We start from the raw sequence: 18,939 nt of genomic DNA, 5'->3' as shown, positions 1-18,939 counted from the left end.
GGAAAAATTCTGGCAATATAAACAACAAAAGCTATCAATTTTTTTAAAAGAACCCTTGTTCTAAAGGAACACCTTCCACTAACATAAATTTTGCTTTTTTTTTTTATTAAACTGTACAAGGTGGGTTCTCTTTCAGCTGACACACCTTTACCTTAAGTACTTCCTCATAACCCGAAGTGAACTTAATTTGGCAATTATGAAAATTCAGTGTTCCATTCTTTATCATATATGTGTTGAAAGTTCAGAATATTTAGTTATAGAGTGTGCATTAAAATGCCCATGAGAAGGTTGGGGACTAATTCAGGCAACTATGAAGTAGTTTGAATGGAAAGTAATTATTTCCCATTAGACAGCCACTTTTTACTAAAAATAAAGCACAAACATATAAACCATCAGTGATACTTAGAACCTCCTAAGCCTGACGGTCTAAACAGTGACTAGTCTGTATCCTGCTACAGTGTATCACTTTTAGCATTCTGTATCCCTAACATGGTGTTACTTCCTTGCAGTTTCTGTATTCCTGGTATGGCGTACCTCTTTGTCTATGTCCTAGGCACTCAGTACTGTGCCTGAACCAATACACTGTTACGGACTAGCAAGTTCTCCATCTCAACTTAATGTTTAACTAAAGATTTACATAAAACTACCTGCATACTACAGTGTGGGAACAGGATCTCTAAACAACCTGAAATAAACAGAACTGAAGGGCAACTCTTCTATTTGCAATTCTTCACATGGGAAAGTTCCCCAGCTTTTGCATGGTCACAGCAGGACAAGGAAACATTTGACAAACACATTCCACTCTCATACATGTCATCCCCAGTTCTCAGAGGCATCAATATTTATTTCACAGAATCTTAAATTCAGAACAGGGAAGGGAGTTCAGAGGTCATCTAGTTCAAGCTTATTTTACAGGTGACAAAACTGAGGCCAAGCAATGAACATTCAAAAACCTATCTCAAACACTAAATCTGAATAGGCATAAAAGTTAGGAGGAAGGAGGCAGGAAAGGACAGGAAGAGACTGTATGTTAATGTATTTTTGCTTAATGGGAGTTGCTTAATGGGAAGATCTTTCCCTCCATTAATAGGCCCATGTGACCTGCCTGAGTCACATGAGTCTGTGGTGGGAGGAGCTTGCCTGAATGGGTGGAACAGGAAGGGTGGAGCAGAACAGAGGAAGCTGGTCAGAGCAGTTAGAGCTGAGGGAGAGGAAGCAGGCAAGCCAGCAGCTATCTGTGAGTGTTTGTTTGTGGGAAGGCCCGGGCAGGAGGGGGGACCGGGGGAGGCCTTGGGATGGTGATGCCCCCTGCATTGTTATTGTGTATGGACTTCTTTGTTGCTGTGATGGATTTGGCTTCCTGGTGTTAGAATTTGGCTTTCTGGTGTTTGAATAAATGTTTTGGTTCTGTCTTCCATATAGAGAGTCTGTTATATTTTGCAATTCAGAAGTACGCCACCATATTCATAGCCACCATCAGTGCTGTGAATATTGCGTTGGTGATAGAGACCAAGAAGCAGACTGCTGTTGATCTTTGCCAAAAAAAACCCCACAAAATCTATTCTTTATTTCGAAGATAAATATTAATGACAAAAACACTTCCCGATAACAAAAAATGTAAACATACATGAGAAGACAGAATTAGTTACAAGGAATTCAAATTAAATTCACCTCAGAATACAATGATAAGAGGAAAAAAATACAAAATGCAATGATACCTTTGATTTGGTACAGTTGCAATAGAAAATACTTTCCCTAAAGCTAAGAAAATCAATCTTTCCATTAAGAAAACTGAAGGGGAAAAGCTCTGTCAAAGAAAAATATATCTGTAAATGCATCTGGCACTTATAGAGGGCTTTATGGCTTCCAAAGAGAAGTAATGCATTTGAACCTCACAACTACCGTACAAGGTACAGATGAGAAAATCAAAGTCTAGTGACTTGCTCCAAGTGCCCATTAGTAACAGCACCAGGATTTAAAACCTTGATCTTCTTAAGTCAGGTCCATTGCTAGCTCTGATACTTCAATACATTAAGGTCCAGTGATTTCATCAGTAATATAATAACATGCAGCATTTATGCAGCACTTGGTGTTTTACAAAATGCTTTATACGTATTACCTTATTTGGTCCTCACAGCCTTGTGTCGTAGGTGGAATTAAAATCCCCATTTTACAGATGAGGAAACTGAAGCTAGGAGACATTAAATGACATGGCCAGGGTTACACAGTTAACAAGTTTCTGAGGTAGGGCTGGAACTCAGATATGATTCACTGTCCTGCCCTCTATTCACAGAGTCATCTAGAGGCCTATGACATCAGTGTGGCCCTCCATGCATGCAGATTCAAACCTCTCTATGATTTTAGTACACAGTTTGTGGCCAACCTGGTGATAAACCTCTCTCAGCTGGTCATTTTGATGATCACATATGTGTGGAACATCCCTAGACCCCTACTCTTTCAAGCTAGGTAGGAAGGACCTGCTGGAGGTTCATATTCCACAGACAAAAAAAACCTTTTTGAATCCATGTTCATCGCCATGCCATGAGCCATTAGTGTTGGCTTTACAGGAAGATCAAAGAACCTTAAGAGTGGCAAGGCCTATATGAGGCTGTTTGGTTCAACCCACAGCTGAAGCAGGAGTCCTTCTGATAGCAGGAACCTTCTTCCTTTTCTATTTGTAGGTTCCCTGATTGGGACAGTGCTTATTACATTATTGGCTGTTGTTGTTGTTTAATCAATTAGTCTTGTCCGACTCTTCCATGATTGGGGTTTTCTTGACAAAGACACTTGAGTGGTTTGCCACTTCTTTCTCCAGCTCATTTTTACTGATGAGGAAACTGAGGCAAACAGAGTTCAGTGTCTTGTCCAGGGTCACACAGTAGTAAGTGTCTGAGGCCGGATTTGAACTTAGGTCCTCTTGACTCTGGGAGGGCAGCAAAGTGGCACAGTAGAGTGCTTTCTCACCCAGGCAATGGCTGCAGGGCTTGGGCTTCCTACCAGTTTGACCTCAACTCCTTAGCTCTCAGTTCCTGCATCTGTAAAATGGACTAAATGGAATCTGAGGTCCCTTCTGGCTACAGTCTTTTCACTGTACCCGTTCAGCCCCTCCCTCTATGTTTTTCAGGCATCCCCATTAGATCAAAGGCTAATAATAAGAGTTGACATGGTGCTTTACAATTAAGAAGATTTTTTTGTGCTGTGATTGTCCCAACCATAGCCCCATGGCCTTGATCCCGCTAGGACCTCGGATTTCCATAAACTGGGACTCCAAGGTCCATTTTAACTGTGTCTATTCTTTGCCACCAAGAAGCATTAGCTCTTCTGGCTCCTCTCCCCTTCTTTTCCCAAGCTTTAGAGTTAAGTAATCCTACAGAATTGGCTCATCATGACTAGCTTCAAGCCCAAAGTCTCTGCTATTCTTTGGCAGCTTAGGCCTTTGTTTTTTTAATGTGTGAGAGTCAATGGTAGAGCCTGTGTGTAGATGACAGTTAGAGAGAGATCAGTAATAAACTGTATACAATATGACAGGTACAGCTATATACAAACATCCAGAAAACTAGGAACATCAGTGCTATTTTAGACACTAATTCTCACATTAAGAGCTATAATGAGGGGGAGAAACTGATTTAGTTGTACAAAAGAAGGAATCAAGTGTCCTGGATTAGCTACAACCCTTGTTTACTTAGGACCTGTGTGACTCAGCTAGGTGGCTCAGTGGATAGAACCCTGAGTCTGGAGACAGGAAGATCTGAATTCAAATCCATCTTCAGACACTTACTAGCTGTGTGACCCTGGGCAAGTCACATAACCTTTGTCTGCCTCAACTGCTTTCTCAACTGTAATGCAGGCACCTATCTCATAAGCTTGTTTTAAAATCAAATGAGATATTGGTAAAGCTTTTAGCAGTGTCTGGCACGTAGTAGTTGCGGTGTAAATGCTTATTCCTTTCCTTATACCCTTCCCCCCTTGGGTAAATTACTTCAACTCTCCAGCTCTGTTTCTTTGGTTTCAACTAGAGCTCTTCCTTTTAACTCTAAATCCTACAGACATTATTAATGAGAAATGCTGAAGTTGGATGGTGAATTCAAAGCTCCCTCAGAGGAGTCTTCACATCTTGACTTCACCCTCTAGCTCCGTATTGTGCATATCCTGAACATATTAGGGACTTAAATTTTGTTGAAATTCATAAAATACCAATGCATGAACAATAACTCTTAGGTATGTTATTTCAATTTAAGTTTCTTACAAACTTTTTAATAGAGACAAAATTCTGTTCCTCATAACCTTCTGTCGCTGCACAATGAGGTCATCTGCTATTTTTTTAATTTTTAAAATTTTAATTTAAATTTTTTTTTTTACATTTTAAGTTCCAAACTATCTCCTTCCCTCCCCACCCTAAGGCTGTCATTACACACACATAATAAAAAATAATTATACTATGTGTAATTCTGTTTATCAGTTTTTTCTCTGAAGGTGAATAGCAACTTCCTTCATAGGTCCTTAGTTGATTTCAGCTCAGTCATTTAAAAAAAAATTAAATGGAGGGAATATCAGACACTGCACTATACCAACCGAGTTCTAGGAGAAAGTATGTGGAGTTTGAGATATTCATAATTCACTCACCTTACTACCACTTCCCACTAAATAACCCTATGAGTGAAGACACACTAACCCCATGACATATTTAACTGCCCAAAGCAGTGAGATATGATCTCTTCTGTAAAGATTGCATGAACAGTGAAAACAATAAAAACAATCTAAATGAAAGGAACAATGAAACCAAAATTGAGTGCTCAGCAGCTATAATTCCCAGAGGAGATGAGCAAATACACCTCTCCCCTTTCACTGGAGAGGGAGGAGGCTACGGATGTGGAATGCTATATATGCTGTCAAACAAGGTCAGTTTGATCTTGCTGCATTTTTTTTTAAATTCTAGGCACAAGAGAAGGCTAAATAAAGAGAAGAGGGTGAGGAAGATATGTTCATAAATGAATGTGAAGGTAGAACCCATATCAGATTGCTGGCCATCTTGGGGAAGGGGGAGGGCAGGGAGAAAAATTGGGAACTCAAAATCTTTCCAAAAATAAGTGTTGAAAATTATCTTTACATGTAATTGGAAAAAATACTACTAAAAAAAGTTAAAAAAAATAAATGAATGTGAAAGAAAGACAAAAGTCATCCATTAAAAAAAAAAAACAGTAACATTCCTGAAAAAAAAAAAAGACTGCATGAAAGGAGACAGATTCCAAAAGGTCTTTCTGCTTAAAATGGTCCATCCTCTGAAGAAGGTGGCAACTTGTGTTTGTCACTAGCATTCATATCGAGAAATATCTGCATCTCCACAGGAATCAGGTTATTTTGATGCTCACAGCTAGAAATGATGTTTTCCAGTAAGCAGACTGACTTGCTAACTCTTCTTTTAAAATATTACTATTCATCCTCACAGGCAGTTCTCCCCCTTATCATCCCCTCACTTACATTAATGCCCCACTCTGAATGCCATATACTGATATGCTAAGTAAAACTTTAATGGAGGTAGGACAAACACACCTGATTAATCTAATAAAACTATCAGAATCAAGAACAGCTGCATTTAAGTCTTGCCACTGACACAGACTAGCTTTGTGATGGTGGGCAAGTCACTTACCTTCTCAGTGTTCCTAGTGTCTAAAAAAAGCTAAATTACTGGCCACCTGCCAACCTGCATCAATGGAGGGTTTCCCACACTGGGTACTCTCCCATTGATGAAATCACAGACCCTGAATTAAAAACAAAAAAACCCTGTGTGTATCACATACTAAACTAAATACCTTTTATTATATAAAAAGACTCAAGTACATGGGGTACACAGTGTCCAAATTCCTAACTATTCATTTAAAAGTTCTACTCAAAACATACTAGAGAATTCTGACCATAAATGAAAAGAGACCTACACTGCTTATGTTTGTAAGACTTTTAAAATCATCAGTTGCTGTAGGTGTGCTGAGCCTAGAGTCAAGAAGCCTCATCTCTGTGATTTCACATCTAACCACCCACACTTAGTAGCTGTGAGACCCTGTGCAAGTCACTTAACTCTGACTCAGCCTCCTTATCTTTAAAAAGAGCTGGAGAAGGAAATGGCAAACCACTCTAGTATCTTTGCCAAGAAAACCCAAAGGGGGTCACAAAGAGTTAGACAACTAGAAAATGACCGAACAACAACAAACACACAAACCTAGTTGAATTTCATCTCTGTAACCTACATCCAGGCCCTCTACTTTGTAGATTATCCATGGCATTTTTTTCCAAAATCCCAGATGCCATCTAGTTTATGCCTGGATGTTCTCTGCACCCAGCTGGTGTGTACTCAAGGAATAAGTTTACTTTAATGAATTAAACATAATGTAAAAGGTTCATCTGCAGTTTAAAAAAAATTATAATGCATTCCAAAGCCAAATATGCCTTTTAGATTAACTATGGGCCTACTCCCATTAATATGCATAATGGAGAATTAACAGACTAAGCCCCAAAATCTAGTACATACAGATAAACATCAAGTTGTGCAAGTCATATGTTCCTGAAAAGTGAACAAAGTTTATACATAGGTTTGGGGGATCTTATTGTAAGCAGGGGAAGAGGGGACCAACGCTTGGATTTCTGTTTATTTCAAGTCTGACTAAGATTGATTCAAAAAGAAGAAAGATAAAGAGTAACTAGGTAAGATGACGGAGATGATCACAGGAAGAGGAAAGAGAACAAGGAGTTCACTCCTTCCCTCCTTAGCAGAGATGGGTTTAATTTGGCTGAAATGTTATTTTTTTCCATCTTTATTTTTTTGTTATAAAGGATGGCTTACTGAATAGAGGTGGGGGTGAGTATATATTTAGAAATGAGAATGATATAAAAGCAAAAAAAAAAGACCAATAAATTAAAATCTTTCTATTAGATTTTTTTTAATTTAAGAAAAAAAAGTGCTACAGATAAAATTCCATTATAGATGCTATGAGGCAATCAAATTGTTTTCTTATAGTTGAACTGGGGCATAATGAGCACACCGGAATAAATGAAATCCCCATTTTTCAAGAGTTCATGTCAGAGACCCAGTGTTATGAACAAGCTAGTGGAAAGGAGTATTCTGAACCAATTAGAGGAAAACTGGGAGAGTCAGGACACTGCATCTTTTAGTACTTAATCCAAATAGTATTTATTGAGCTCCAAATATGTGCCTTCTACATGCTGTCCTAGATGCAGCGGGGATACAAAAATGGCTTATGCCTTGCTCTCAAATAGAACTGAGAAAAAATGCATATGAAACAATCTGAGACTAACATGAGGATATCTATGATCTAGTGCCAAATGTCAGGGAATAACCTAAGGTGACTTGCTTCTGTGAAGCAGGATGTGCTGTGAGAATGAGGCACCAAGCTGGAGTCTGTCTGAGATGTAAATGAACTCTCCTAGGAAATCCTGCTGCCCTCTCATTCATTCATTTAGCAAACATTTATTTAAATACCCACTAGGTAGTGGCACTGAGGTGCAAGGACCTGAAACAGACACAAAGATAAATAAATAAGACAGTTACTGAGGTGAGAGGACACCCCAGCGGGTTTGGAGTCAGCAAACCTGAGTTGGAATTCTGATTCTGCTACTTAATTTACCTGTCTAACTTGGGCAAATCACTTAACTTCAGAGAAAACTCAGTTTCCCCATGTAAAAGGAGCTTGGTGGTTACCAACCTTTTTGAATATATGTACCTTCTTTTATACATAAAAAACCTTGGGGACCTCCACAATAATAATAGCTGTATTATTAGTATCCAATGAGTAAGAAAATGAACCCTTAGTGATGGAAAACTGCTATGAATTCAGTAATTCCTTTAAATAAATGTATATTTCATTGACCACAATACCTATGAACAACAGCTGAAAAAACAGCAATATCTATATGACTGAGATAATTTCATTCAACCAACAGGAAGTATGCATGTTTAGAACAGCATGTTACATAGTGTAGTTTCTTGGATTTAAATAGGTATCAAAATGATAATGTACGGTATATATATGGGTTTAGGAACCTGTCCAGCAATAACGGACCTGTAGCTCACAAGCTGGGGAATTACTGGACTAAAACATTCTAAGGTCCCTTTTAGAGACTGCAAGGTGGCACCAGAGAAAGAACTGGGAAGGGAAGAGTTGCCTAAAGTCAAAAAGACCTAGCCTCGGGTACTTGCTAGCTGTATGACCCTAGGCAGGTAACTTTATCTGTTTCTGCCTCATTTTCCTCATCTGTAAAGTGGGGATAGCAACAGTACTCACCCAAGGCTTTGTGTGATCAGAGAGAGTATTTGTAAAAGGCCTGTGGAAATAAAGTACCCTGGGGAAGAGGAAACAGATGAACCACTCAGAGATGGGGTGTGGTAGGAGAGGTTAGAGAATGGTGGATGACAGAACACTGGGGGTAGGGCTCCCAGCCCCTCCCGTCCCAGGAAGCCCTACAGATGCAGTCAAGACAAAAGCAGGAACTCAACCACAAGGATTCTATAGTTGTTAGAACTTTGTGATTAGGTTAACTGCAAGTTGCCCTATTGTCTAAATTCTCTGACAGAGTATTTCCTTTCAACTGCCAAGAGGCCATTCTAATACACCTCCCCAAAACGGTTTCCAGAATCCTACTTATACATTCTTATTTCCTTAAATTTTAAGGAATCCCCAAATCATCATCCCTATTCTAACTAGCTAGCCCCGTCTTTGACCCAGGACCCAATGAGTGCCTATTCCTCACTCTCAAACTCTACACCAGGTCCTCCAGCGTTTCAAGCTACTTGCTTTCCCTCAATATTAACTATCCCTTGAGGACACTGCATTCTTTCTAACACTTACAGAGGAGGTTTCTCCTCCCACTTCCCACCCCTACACACAAAGGCATAGGAAGAAGGAATGGCAAACTCCCAGCCTCCCACTTCCAATCCATTCCTCTAGCCACATCTCTCAATAATTGATCCCCCTTTGAAGTCTATCCAGTCTATTTATACCATCCACTCTCCATTCTTATTTCTGTCATCTACTGACATCCATGTCACTCATTCTTCCACATTTCTAAATGACTTTAGCATCTGGTTCACAACTTCCTCTCTACCCCATTGCCTGCCTTCATCCTCCAGGACTCAAATATTTATGATGAGGGCCATTCAGACATTAATTCTCCACTCCTCATACGTCTCAGTCACATGCAAGCGTGACCACACATTAGATCCCTGCTACACAGAACTTGATTATTTCATAGATAATAAGATTTAAAGCTAAAAGGACCCTTAGGGCTTTTGCTTCTTCTTGTTCCTCATCAGACCTCAGGTCCTACCTCTTCTTAGAGCCTTCCCTTATGTGCTTTCTTCTCTCATTAGAATACAAACTCCTTGAGGACAGAGACTGTCCTGCTAACTTGCTTTTGTATCCCCTCCCCTTTCCCTGAACACTACCCCTTGCCCCTAGCATAACACAATAAATACCTAGTACATAGGAGTTAGAGAAAATGCTTTATCTAGGGCAGCTAGATGATGCAGTAGAGTACTAGTTCTGGTTTCAGGAAGACAAATCTGTCCTCAGACAATAGTCATGTGACCCTGGACAAATCACTTAACCCTGTTTGCCTTAGTTTCCTCATCTGTAAAATGAGCTAGAAAAGGAATGGCAAACCACTCCAGTACCTTTGCCAAGGAAATCCCAAACGGGGTCATGAAGAGTCAGACACGAATGAAAAGTGACTGAACAATAATAACGTAATCCAAATTGAAATCAATCACTTCATGTTACAGATGAAGAAATTGAGGATCTAAATGACCTGCCCAAGGTCACGCACTCTCTCACCTCAAATATCCAATAACTTCCCAAACCTTATCACTTCTAGCTCCAGAACGTCTCTCACATACGATTCCGTCTCTCTGCAATCACAGTCCTAGTTCACATGCTCATCCCATCTCACCCGGATTATCACAATAGCCTCCTAAGTAGTCTCTTTACCTCAAGTTGCTTTCCTCTCCAATCCATCCTCCACCTAGCTTTTAAAGTGACTTTCTTAAAGTGTAGCTCTAACCATTCCAGTTCCTTATTCACTAAATTCCAATGGCTCTCTATTGCTTCTAGAAGCAAATATAAATTTCTTTGTTGCCAGTCTTATTACACATTACTTCCCTTGTCCATGAAATTGTGTACTTTTTCCCTTTGCGTAATTTATTCTTCTTGCTGTTCCTTACCAATAAATGAAATGGTCTCTGGCCCTGAAGTAGCTACTGAAGGAAACATGTTCTGATAAGTAAATTTCAGAAAGTAAGGACAGTAAGTAAGTAACCAGAATCCCTACTCTTTCGTGAGGAACATTCCTTCACCTGTACTGTTGCTCTCACCCAGTTTCGCTCTTCCAGGGCCTTACTCCAGGAGTCACTTCCCTGGTCATACACACTGTCAATCTCTCTTCCTCTACAGGTTCTTCCCCAACTGTCTACACACACATGGGACATAGAGTAATACCATTATAAGCTGCAGAACTGGTAGACGGTTCAAAAAGTTATCTAGTTCTAATTCCTTACTGTACACAAAAAGAAAATGAGGCCTATGGAGTTAAGTACCATGCCCAAGGTCACACAGGTAGTAACTGTCAAAGGCAGGAATCAAACTCAGGTCCCCTGACTGGAATAAGTATTTATTTTCCCTTAGATCGCATTAGATCTCTACAATCTTCATTCAATCTTATTCAACCAGGATCCCATTTCTCTCCTCTTTAATAATCAAATGTCTTGAAAAGTCATCTAAATTCAACACTTCCTCACTAACTACTTTCTCCCTAATTCTAGGCATTTTGGCTTCTAATCTCTCCCCCAATTCACTGAAGCCATTCTTTGAAGAGATGAACTCCTGATCATCAAATCTAATAGTCATCAGGTATTTTTTTTAGTCCCCTTCCTACTAGACCTCATGAGATACAATAAATAGATCAGCAAACTACTGAAGATATCTTCCTCTTCCTTGGCTTCCATGACACCATACTCCCTTTTCTAGCTTTCGATTCATTGTTCCCTGTCCCTTAGGGATCAAGACTGGGTGCCATTCCAAGCCTCTTCACTTGGATCTCTTGGCTCTCTCTACTTTCCCTCCCATGGAAATTTCATTCACTCTCCTGACTCCTTTCTGTTCCTGCTGCAAGCACCCTCATACAGGACCTCACTACCCCCTGCCCAGATAAGTGAAGGCCTAAAGGGCCTTCCCACCTCCAACTGATCTCTTATACCACTGCTAGTCTAAAGGCAAAGACCTGGCCTCTGCTCCAAAATTTTCAATAGCCTGTAAGAAATCATGAAATGATGAATACAGAGGCACATGAAAAGATTTATAAAAACTAAAGTAATATTAAGTAAGCAGAACCAGAAAAACAACATACATGATTACAACTATGTAAATAAGGACAAGATAACAATCAAAAAAGGAATACTGTGAAATTACAATGACCAAGCTTGGCCCCAAATAGATTATGAGAAGGTACCTCTCCTGAAGAGGTAAGGCTGTAAAGTCAGTCAACAAGCATCTGTCAGTCACATACTACATGCCAGGTACTATGCTAAAAACTAGGGATAAAAAGAAAGGCAAAAACAGATCCCTGGCCTCAAGAAGCTCATATTCTGGGGAGTAAGGGGTTTGGAGCAAACCATCATATACATATAAAATAAATAAAATGTAAGTAAATGGGAAGTAATCTCAGAGGGAAGTCACAAAGAGGGGAGAGGAGGGAAGGGAGAAACCAGGAAACATCTCTTACAGAAGGTAGAATTTGGGCTGAGTCTTGAAGGAAGCCAGGGAATCTAGTAGTCAGACATAAAGGGGGAGAACGTTCCAGGCATGGGGGAGAACCAGCGAAAAGGCAAAAGTTCAATAGAGTATATTTATATTGCTCAAGGAACATTGAGGAGGTCCATATTTGCTGGATCATACAGTAAGTGGAGAGGATTCAAACATAAGACCAGAAAGGTACAAATAAGCCAGGTTGCAAAGGGTATATATGTGATGTATTTAACTCTGCATGTAAGACTTTTTCCACGTGTTGGTTAGTTTTATTGTACTTCCCCCCCGCCCACCTTTATTCTTTTATTTTTAGAGGGTATCTCTCCAAGGGGGTGGGGGATTCAATTGAGAAATGTAGGTGATATAAAAAAAGATCTATAATAATGTTATTATTATTTTTAAAATATTCAGTGGCTTCATACTGCCTACCATCATCCTTCTACCAGGCATTCAAAACCCAGTCCTGACCACTGAATTCCAATCCTCTTTGAAAGCTTAATCCAAAGTCCATCCCCTCTATGATGCTTTCTCTGATTCTCCTCCCCCTTCACACACACACCCTACTTTCTCAGCTATAAACTTCCGCTCCTTGAATTTCTCACAAAGTACTGTGCTTGTGCCTCTCTAATGAACTTCTATGTTATAGCTACATTGGATATATCAAATCTTCCAAAGAGAATCTAAGTTCGAAGAAGGTGTGGCTCATGTCTTTTCTAAAATTTGTAGATCTCAAACACCTGGAATAGGTGTTTGCTCTTACTGGGATTAGTACTTAATAAATGTTTGATGAATTGGACAAAACAAAGACCAGAAACTGAATCAGAGAAAGTCAGACGCATTTATTAAGCATCTACTGAGTGCCAAATACTGTGCAAAATGCAGAGCATGGAAAGAAAGGCAAACAATAACCCTTGCTCATGGTCCAATAGGAACTCACACTCCAATAAAGGAGGCAACATGCAAACAACATGCAAAGAAGACATAGACAGGATAAACTGGAGATAATCTCATAGGGAAAGCACCAACATTAAAGGGGATCTTGGAAAAGGCTTCTCACAGAAGGTAGGATTTTAGCTGGGGCCTGAAGAAGTCCAGAAGGCCAGGAAAAAAGGAGAAAGTGCCAGGCATAGGGGACAGGCAACAAAAATTCTAGGAGTCAGGGAGATGGAGTGTCCTATGTAAGGAACAGCAAGGAGGCCAGTGTCATTGGATGATGTAATTCTGGTCTGCACCAGTGGTGGTGGTGGCAAGATGAGAGAAGGTAAAAATCAAGAGAATTTAGTAACAGATTGGATATAGTGGGGTGAGGGAGTGAGGAATGAGGATGAAATCTCAGTACCTTAAAGACTGCCTAGAGAGTAAAAAGAGGGAAGAGTTTTTTTTGGAAGAATGATAATGAGTTCAGTTTTGGACATGATGAATTTAAGATATCTACAGGACACCCAGTTCAAGACATCCAATAGGCAGCTGGAAGACAGTGACTCAAGTTAGGTCAACTTACTTAGAGACCAGAGAGATAATGTACTAAAGAAGTCTTTTCAGACTATCAATTTTAAAAGTTTACTTATAAGTTTAATTTTAAAACTTCTGCTTCTCTGTAGCTACTAGCAGTAAAAATCCTTAAAACAAAACTTAAAAAGAGTCATGTGTCTCTGTAAGGGACAGCATGAAATGTGAGAAATGAAAACCTGTCACCCTTTCCACAGGGGACCTGGGCTCTGAGAAACTCAGGTGGAAAAGAGTGTTAACATGGGACAGCTAGGTGGTGCAATGGAGTGAGCACCCATCCTGGAGTCAAAAGGATCTGAGTTCAAATCCAACCTCAGACACTCACTAGATGTGTGAACCTGGGCAAGTCATTTGACCCTGATTGCTTCCCCCCGCGTTCCCCCCCCCCCAAAAGAGTGGTAGCAAAGATTCAAGTGAGCAGGTGAGTCAAACCTTGAGGCTCTTAGAAAAACAGCACATAAGTGCCACAGAAGGTCAGGACACAAAGAGATCAATGTGGGTCAAAAGAATCACTGGGGCAACATGATATCGAACAGTGTCTCAAAGGACAGGAGAAATATGAGAAAGGAGAAGGAAAACTGATGTGTCATCTGTGTATTTGAAGGGAGGTTTTCAAGTAAGGCCTTACAAAGATTTTGAATATAGGAAGGGAACAAATTATTAACTGACAAGAACAAAGACGGACAAGATATAAACTCAGCTATCAAATCTCTGACTCCCTGATCTTCTCACACAAAGAGGAATCACACGTGCTTGCCAATTTTTTGTATTCAGAGTCAAAGCAAGGTAATGGCTAATGAAATTTCAAAGGCACTTCCTTTGGGATGTCTCACCATTACCTCCAACTCAATATGTCCAAAGCTGAAATCATTTCCTCCAAACCAGATTCTGCCTTCCCAACTTTGTTGTCTTGGACATTTGACTCATCCCTCTCATACCTCAGCTTCAAATCAATCACTGTCAAGTCCTGTTAATTTCTCCATCAAAATGTATCTCAGATTCGATTTTTTTCTACATTGTACATCTACATTCTACACTATACATCTACATTCTACATTGCCACTACCCAACTCTAGGCTCTCATTATTTAATGAAATAAGTATTCAGCCTCCTAAAAGTCAGCCTAGCTCCATTACTAGAGGTTCTCTTCTTCACTAATTCAGTCTGTACCTCACTGTCAGATTAATCTTCTTTTGTATAAAGCTGGTCATTTCACTCCTCCACACCAAAATCCTCAGAGGGTCCTTATTACCTGCCAAGTAAAGCTCAAACTCTTTTTGCCAGATATTCAAGGTGCTGTACCAAAAAAACTTTAGTCTGCTCAATATCTTCAATCACTCCCTATTTCTTACCTCTTCAAACAAACTCTTCTGTTTTCAAACCTTAGTGAACTAGGAGTTCTCACCTTGAATGCTCTACTTTTCCTGTCTCACTTCTATCCACATCTGAAAGCCTAGCTCAGGGCCCTCTCATTCTCTCTATGAAGACTTGAAGTCTCTCCAACCACCCCCTCCTCACTCCTACAGGAGGTTAGTCTGTACCTCACAATTGAACATTTAATCACATCTTGTCCACTGCCCATCATGAGAGGCTGTACCACAAAAAAGGCAACTTCCCCAAATCTGCAGTCTCCCCTGGAACCATACCCACTTGGTTGGGAGAGTAAGTGGTTTCATGTCTGTTTGTGTGTCTGTCTAGTGGTTTCTCCTTGAAGGGAACTACAGACAACTACTTTCATTTCATTCTTGGTTCTTGGTTTTGCATATGCATCTCCAGTGCCCACAAGAGTGCCTAAAACAGAGCAGGTGCTTGATAAATGTCTTCCTTGAAAAAATGCTTTCTAACCAATACTGTCATGCTCCCCACCCCCCAATACCCTACATACACCACCGCCACCAAAACAACAACAAAAACCCCGGTCACATTTCTTAAGTCAGCAGGATGTCTTTCCTGAGCAGAGCTGTACACTGATGACAAACTAAAACCACAGCCACTGGGGGAAAAAAAAAGCAAGCCCTACCTACACTCTGATCAGTCCCAATACTCTTCACTCTTCCTTTTTTCAAGATTTATCTCTCATCAAAATAATCCCATCACTTTATAGTCCTTGAAGTAATGTTTCCTTTCTTACTTGAGGACTTACCAGGTAGCACCCAATGAAAAAGCTACTCAGATAGAGGAACCCAGCTCCCCAGGAAGAACTAAGAGCCTGTCCACACTCTTATTTCTGTAACACTAACTGCCGGCTCAGCCCAGAGACTTACCTCGAACCCCGGAAAAGGTTGGATACACATGTAACACAACTGCCAGCTCAACTCAAAGACTCTGAATCGAACCCAGGAAAAAGTTAAATACTCATGTAACACTAGCAGCTGGCTCAACCTAGTCTCTAAATCAAATCCAGGAAAGGTTGGACACACCATTAGTGATCCACTCTGGCTCCCAGAGGGGAGAGAACAGGGAAGGAAGGAGAGTTCGGCTTGGTGAGTAAAATTTAGCACGAGAATAGTTAAATGCTGAGTAATTTCCCTGCAGTGTAAACACTAAGCTCGGTAGATTCTGCCAACTGCACAGTATTTTTATCCTATTTAATAAACACCGATGACTGTCTGCGGGTGTTACGGGGTTCCGTGGCTGTGCGCCGCACAACTCTCTCTAGACTAGAACAACAAAGAAGGAGGGCTTTTTTGAGCTGTTACCCAGAGAGACTCCCAAAGGGCATTAACCGGGCACTTGCAGAGCAGCTGAGCTCTGCCAGCCTCTTCTGCTACTCTCTGCTCGACTTCCATTCAACACACACAGTAAGCAGACTCTTCTCTACACACACACACACACACACACACACACACACACACACACACAAAAACACCCCCTCTCTTTCCTGAAAGGGGATGAGGGGTCGGGAGGAGATGCTGAGCAAGAAAATGAGGAATTTGAGGCAACAGTATTTCAGTCCTCCGTGGCCATCGGATTCGTCTATACTCGAAAAAGAGGGCTCCAGGTAATAGAAGAAAAAGCCCCTATCTAACCATTACGGCCCTAAATGACCCCTATTCCGCGTCCATCTCTCCTAGATACCAACTTGCACCCTGCTCCACCACCCTTCGAATGCAGACACGCCTCCTGTCTGTCGTCCTCCCCCCCCACCCCTTTCCATGTCTCAAGTTCACGGTTAACTCTACACAGGTTGCATTCTTCCCTACGGGGCCTAAAGCGGTCTCAGTTGGTCTGGGCTGAAGTGCTGAAGTTTGCTCGCAGATTACTTGGAGAGAGCAAAAATCGCCGAGTCTCCTGGAAAGCGGGGAGGAGGGAGAAAGGAGGTTTGGGGAGGGAGGGGTGAGAAGAGCAGGTAGATCCAGGTGTGTTAAGGAAGCCTTAGAAAGCTGGAAAAGCACACTCCAGGCTAAAAGCGCCTGCACCCGTGAAGCATGCACCCACCACACACACACATATACACACATACACATACACACACACACACACACACACTCTTCACTCCCCACCACCACTCAGAATGCAGTGTGTAGGCAACCACAGCTACACTACCTCCTGCCTCAGCAGTGCCACTCACTTCTCCCATCCCTCCCCCCTCCCCGCCCAGAAGGACTCCCCATAGCAGAGGGGAAAAGAGAACCTCGTCTACCACTCTCCCCTCCACCGCCTCCTTTCCCCCCCATCCACGAGTGCCCAGCAATGAATGAATGGGGGTTCATCCCCACCAACACACGCTTACAGGCTACGTAGGCGACAAAGGCGATGACCACTAGCAGCTTCATCCTCCTCCGGTTGACGGTAGTCAGCAGGCGTAGCAGCGGCCCCTTGCTCACCATCCCTGGGAGCAGCGAGAGCCCAGGACCCTGCCGCGCGCGCGGGGACCCGCCTGCTGCACAATGCGCGCGGCAGGGCGGCAGCGGCCCGAGTAAACTCCTCCCTCTGCCACCCAGCCTTGAAATCTCCGCCCCTCAGCGCCAGAGGCTTCCTGCCGATAGACACTAATACGCAGGCGCAATTTCAGTTCCTCCCTCTCCTTTACTCCCCGCCCCCAACCCGCAGGCGCAGGAACCACCTCTTTCCCCCGCCCCTCCGGTCATCAAAGAATGTTGGGAGCGGGTAAGTGTCCGACTTCAAGTGGTGTACGCATGCGTAAAACTGTGCTTCTTGACCACGCCTTCTCATCTGTCTGGTCTTGTCTTTTTCACCAGCCCTGCGGGTTCTGTCTGGCAAGCTTAACTTTTGGTTAATTTCAGAAAAGATGCTCCCTGATGACACGAGGAAACTCAGAGCTTTTGAGCATTCATGCTTGCTTTTCATCCTTGCATAGCCCCTTCTCTCTGCAGTTAATTTACTCATATCCTTTGAGAACGTCGCAGGAAAGTTTTTATTTTTATGTTTTATTATTTTCCTCATGCTTTCTAGCATAACAGCATAAATAGGATAAACCTGAGCCTGGCACACATAGCGTATCTGGTCCACGGTTCCCAGTTGATAAATGAAACTTTTCACAGGGACTGCTAGAATTTAACGTATAGTTGTGTTGTTGCGCCTGGGAAAGGAAGTGATTTGTGGACAGGGGCTTTTATCTATAACTCTTCAAATCACATTCTGTATAAATGGTTTTACTAAGGATAGCCTTGCTAGTCAGGGTTGAACTCTGAAATAACCCAGGAATTGGGGGTATAGAGATAAGGGTGTGTTTGTAAATGTTTAACAACTAACTCTCCAAAAAATATACACTAGACACCTTGAGTTTAATGAGCATTATTCACATTTGTTCCATCACTTAAGTTTAGACAATCAACAAAACAGTAATTCAAAAACTAATTTGTATAGTTTGCCTATTTCCAAATACTCGCACTGATGGGGGCGGCTAGGTGGCGCAGTGAGTATAGCACAGGCCCTGGAGTCAGGAGGACCTGAGTTCAAATCCGGCCTCAGATCCTGACACATGTACTAGCTATATGACTTTGGGCAAGTCACTTAACCCCCCCCCCCAAAAAAAAAAAACCAAAAGCAAATACACTGAGAATTTTAACAATTAGCTCTCCTGAGTTGGTCGGACCTGGCTCCAGCACCCCCCTGGCATAGAGCCCAGTACTCTGATAATGAGTTATAATGGGTTATTAAGAACAAATAATCCCCTGCTTATATGTTAGCTTGCCCATCTGTCTCTTTGATCAAAGTAAGGTCTTACTGTCAAGTCCCAAGCATGCTGAAAATTTGGGGCTTCCCACTTAGGGATGCCCAAGAAGCCCAACTGCAATCTTTCTGTGCCCCATAAATATTAGGGCAAGGAGTGGAAGAACTGTAATAATTCAAAACTCATACATGTGGCTCTGCCTTATCTCTTTATAAATAGTATAAATACTGAAGATTTCAAGTACATAGATAGGGGGTTCTATCAAGGGACTTTTGATAATACTCCGGGCTGTTCCTGAATAATGGCAATCTACCTTCTGCTAATTCATGTTTGCAACTCAAGCAATTCAACTTCTATTCATTCCTATTTAGAATTCAGCCACTTAGAATCACTCACTTAGGGTGCTTGGAACAGGCAGCACAGAAATACACCCCAAACAGTCACTCATTTCTGCTTTTGCTTGGCTCCCAGATGTGTTCGAGCCAA

At 41.5% G+C, this 18,939-nt stretch overlaps 1 protein-coding gene across 2 annotated transcripts in view; it reads right to left on the bottom strand.

Annotated features, from left to right (window-relative positions):
- Positions 1 to 17,264, bottom strand: part of UXS1 (UDP-glucuronate decarboxylase 1) — a 146,768-nt gene extending 129,504 nt beyond the window's left edge. Inside the window, exon 1 of one of the 2 annotated variants that reach the window (XM_036757720.1) lies at positions 17,050 to 17,264. In XM_036757720.1, the coding sequence (XP_036613615.1) occupies positions 17,050 to 17,146 (97 nt within the window). In that variant the 5' untranslated portion in view covers positions 17,147 to 17,264. The remainder of the gene's footprint in view (positions 1 to 17,049) is intronic. The other variant, XM_036757721.1, reaches the window with a different exon arrangement.
- Between the last annotated feature and the right edge of the window lie 1,675 nt (positions 17,265 to 18,939).

Source organism: Trichosurus vulpecula, chromosome 4 (assembly GCF_011100635.1).
Source record: "Trichosurus vulpecula isolate mTriVul1 chromosome 4, mTriVul1.pri, whole genome shotgun sequence".
NCBI lineage: Eukaryota > Metazoa > Chordata > Mammalia > Diprotodontia > Phalangeridae > Trichosurus > Trichosurus vulpecula.
This window is presented reverse-complemented; position numbering and strand designations above follow the sequence as displayed.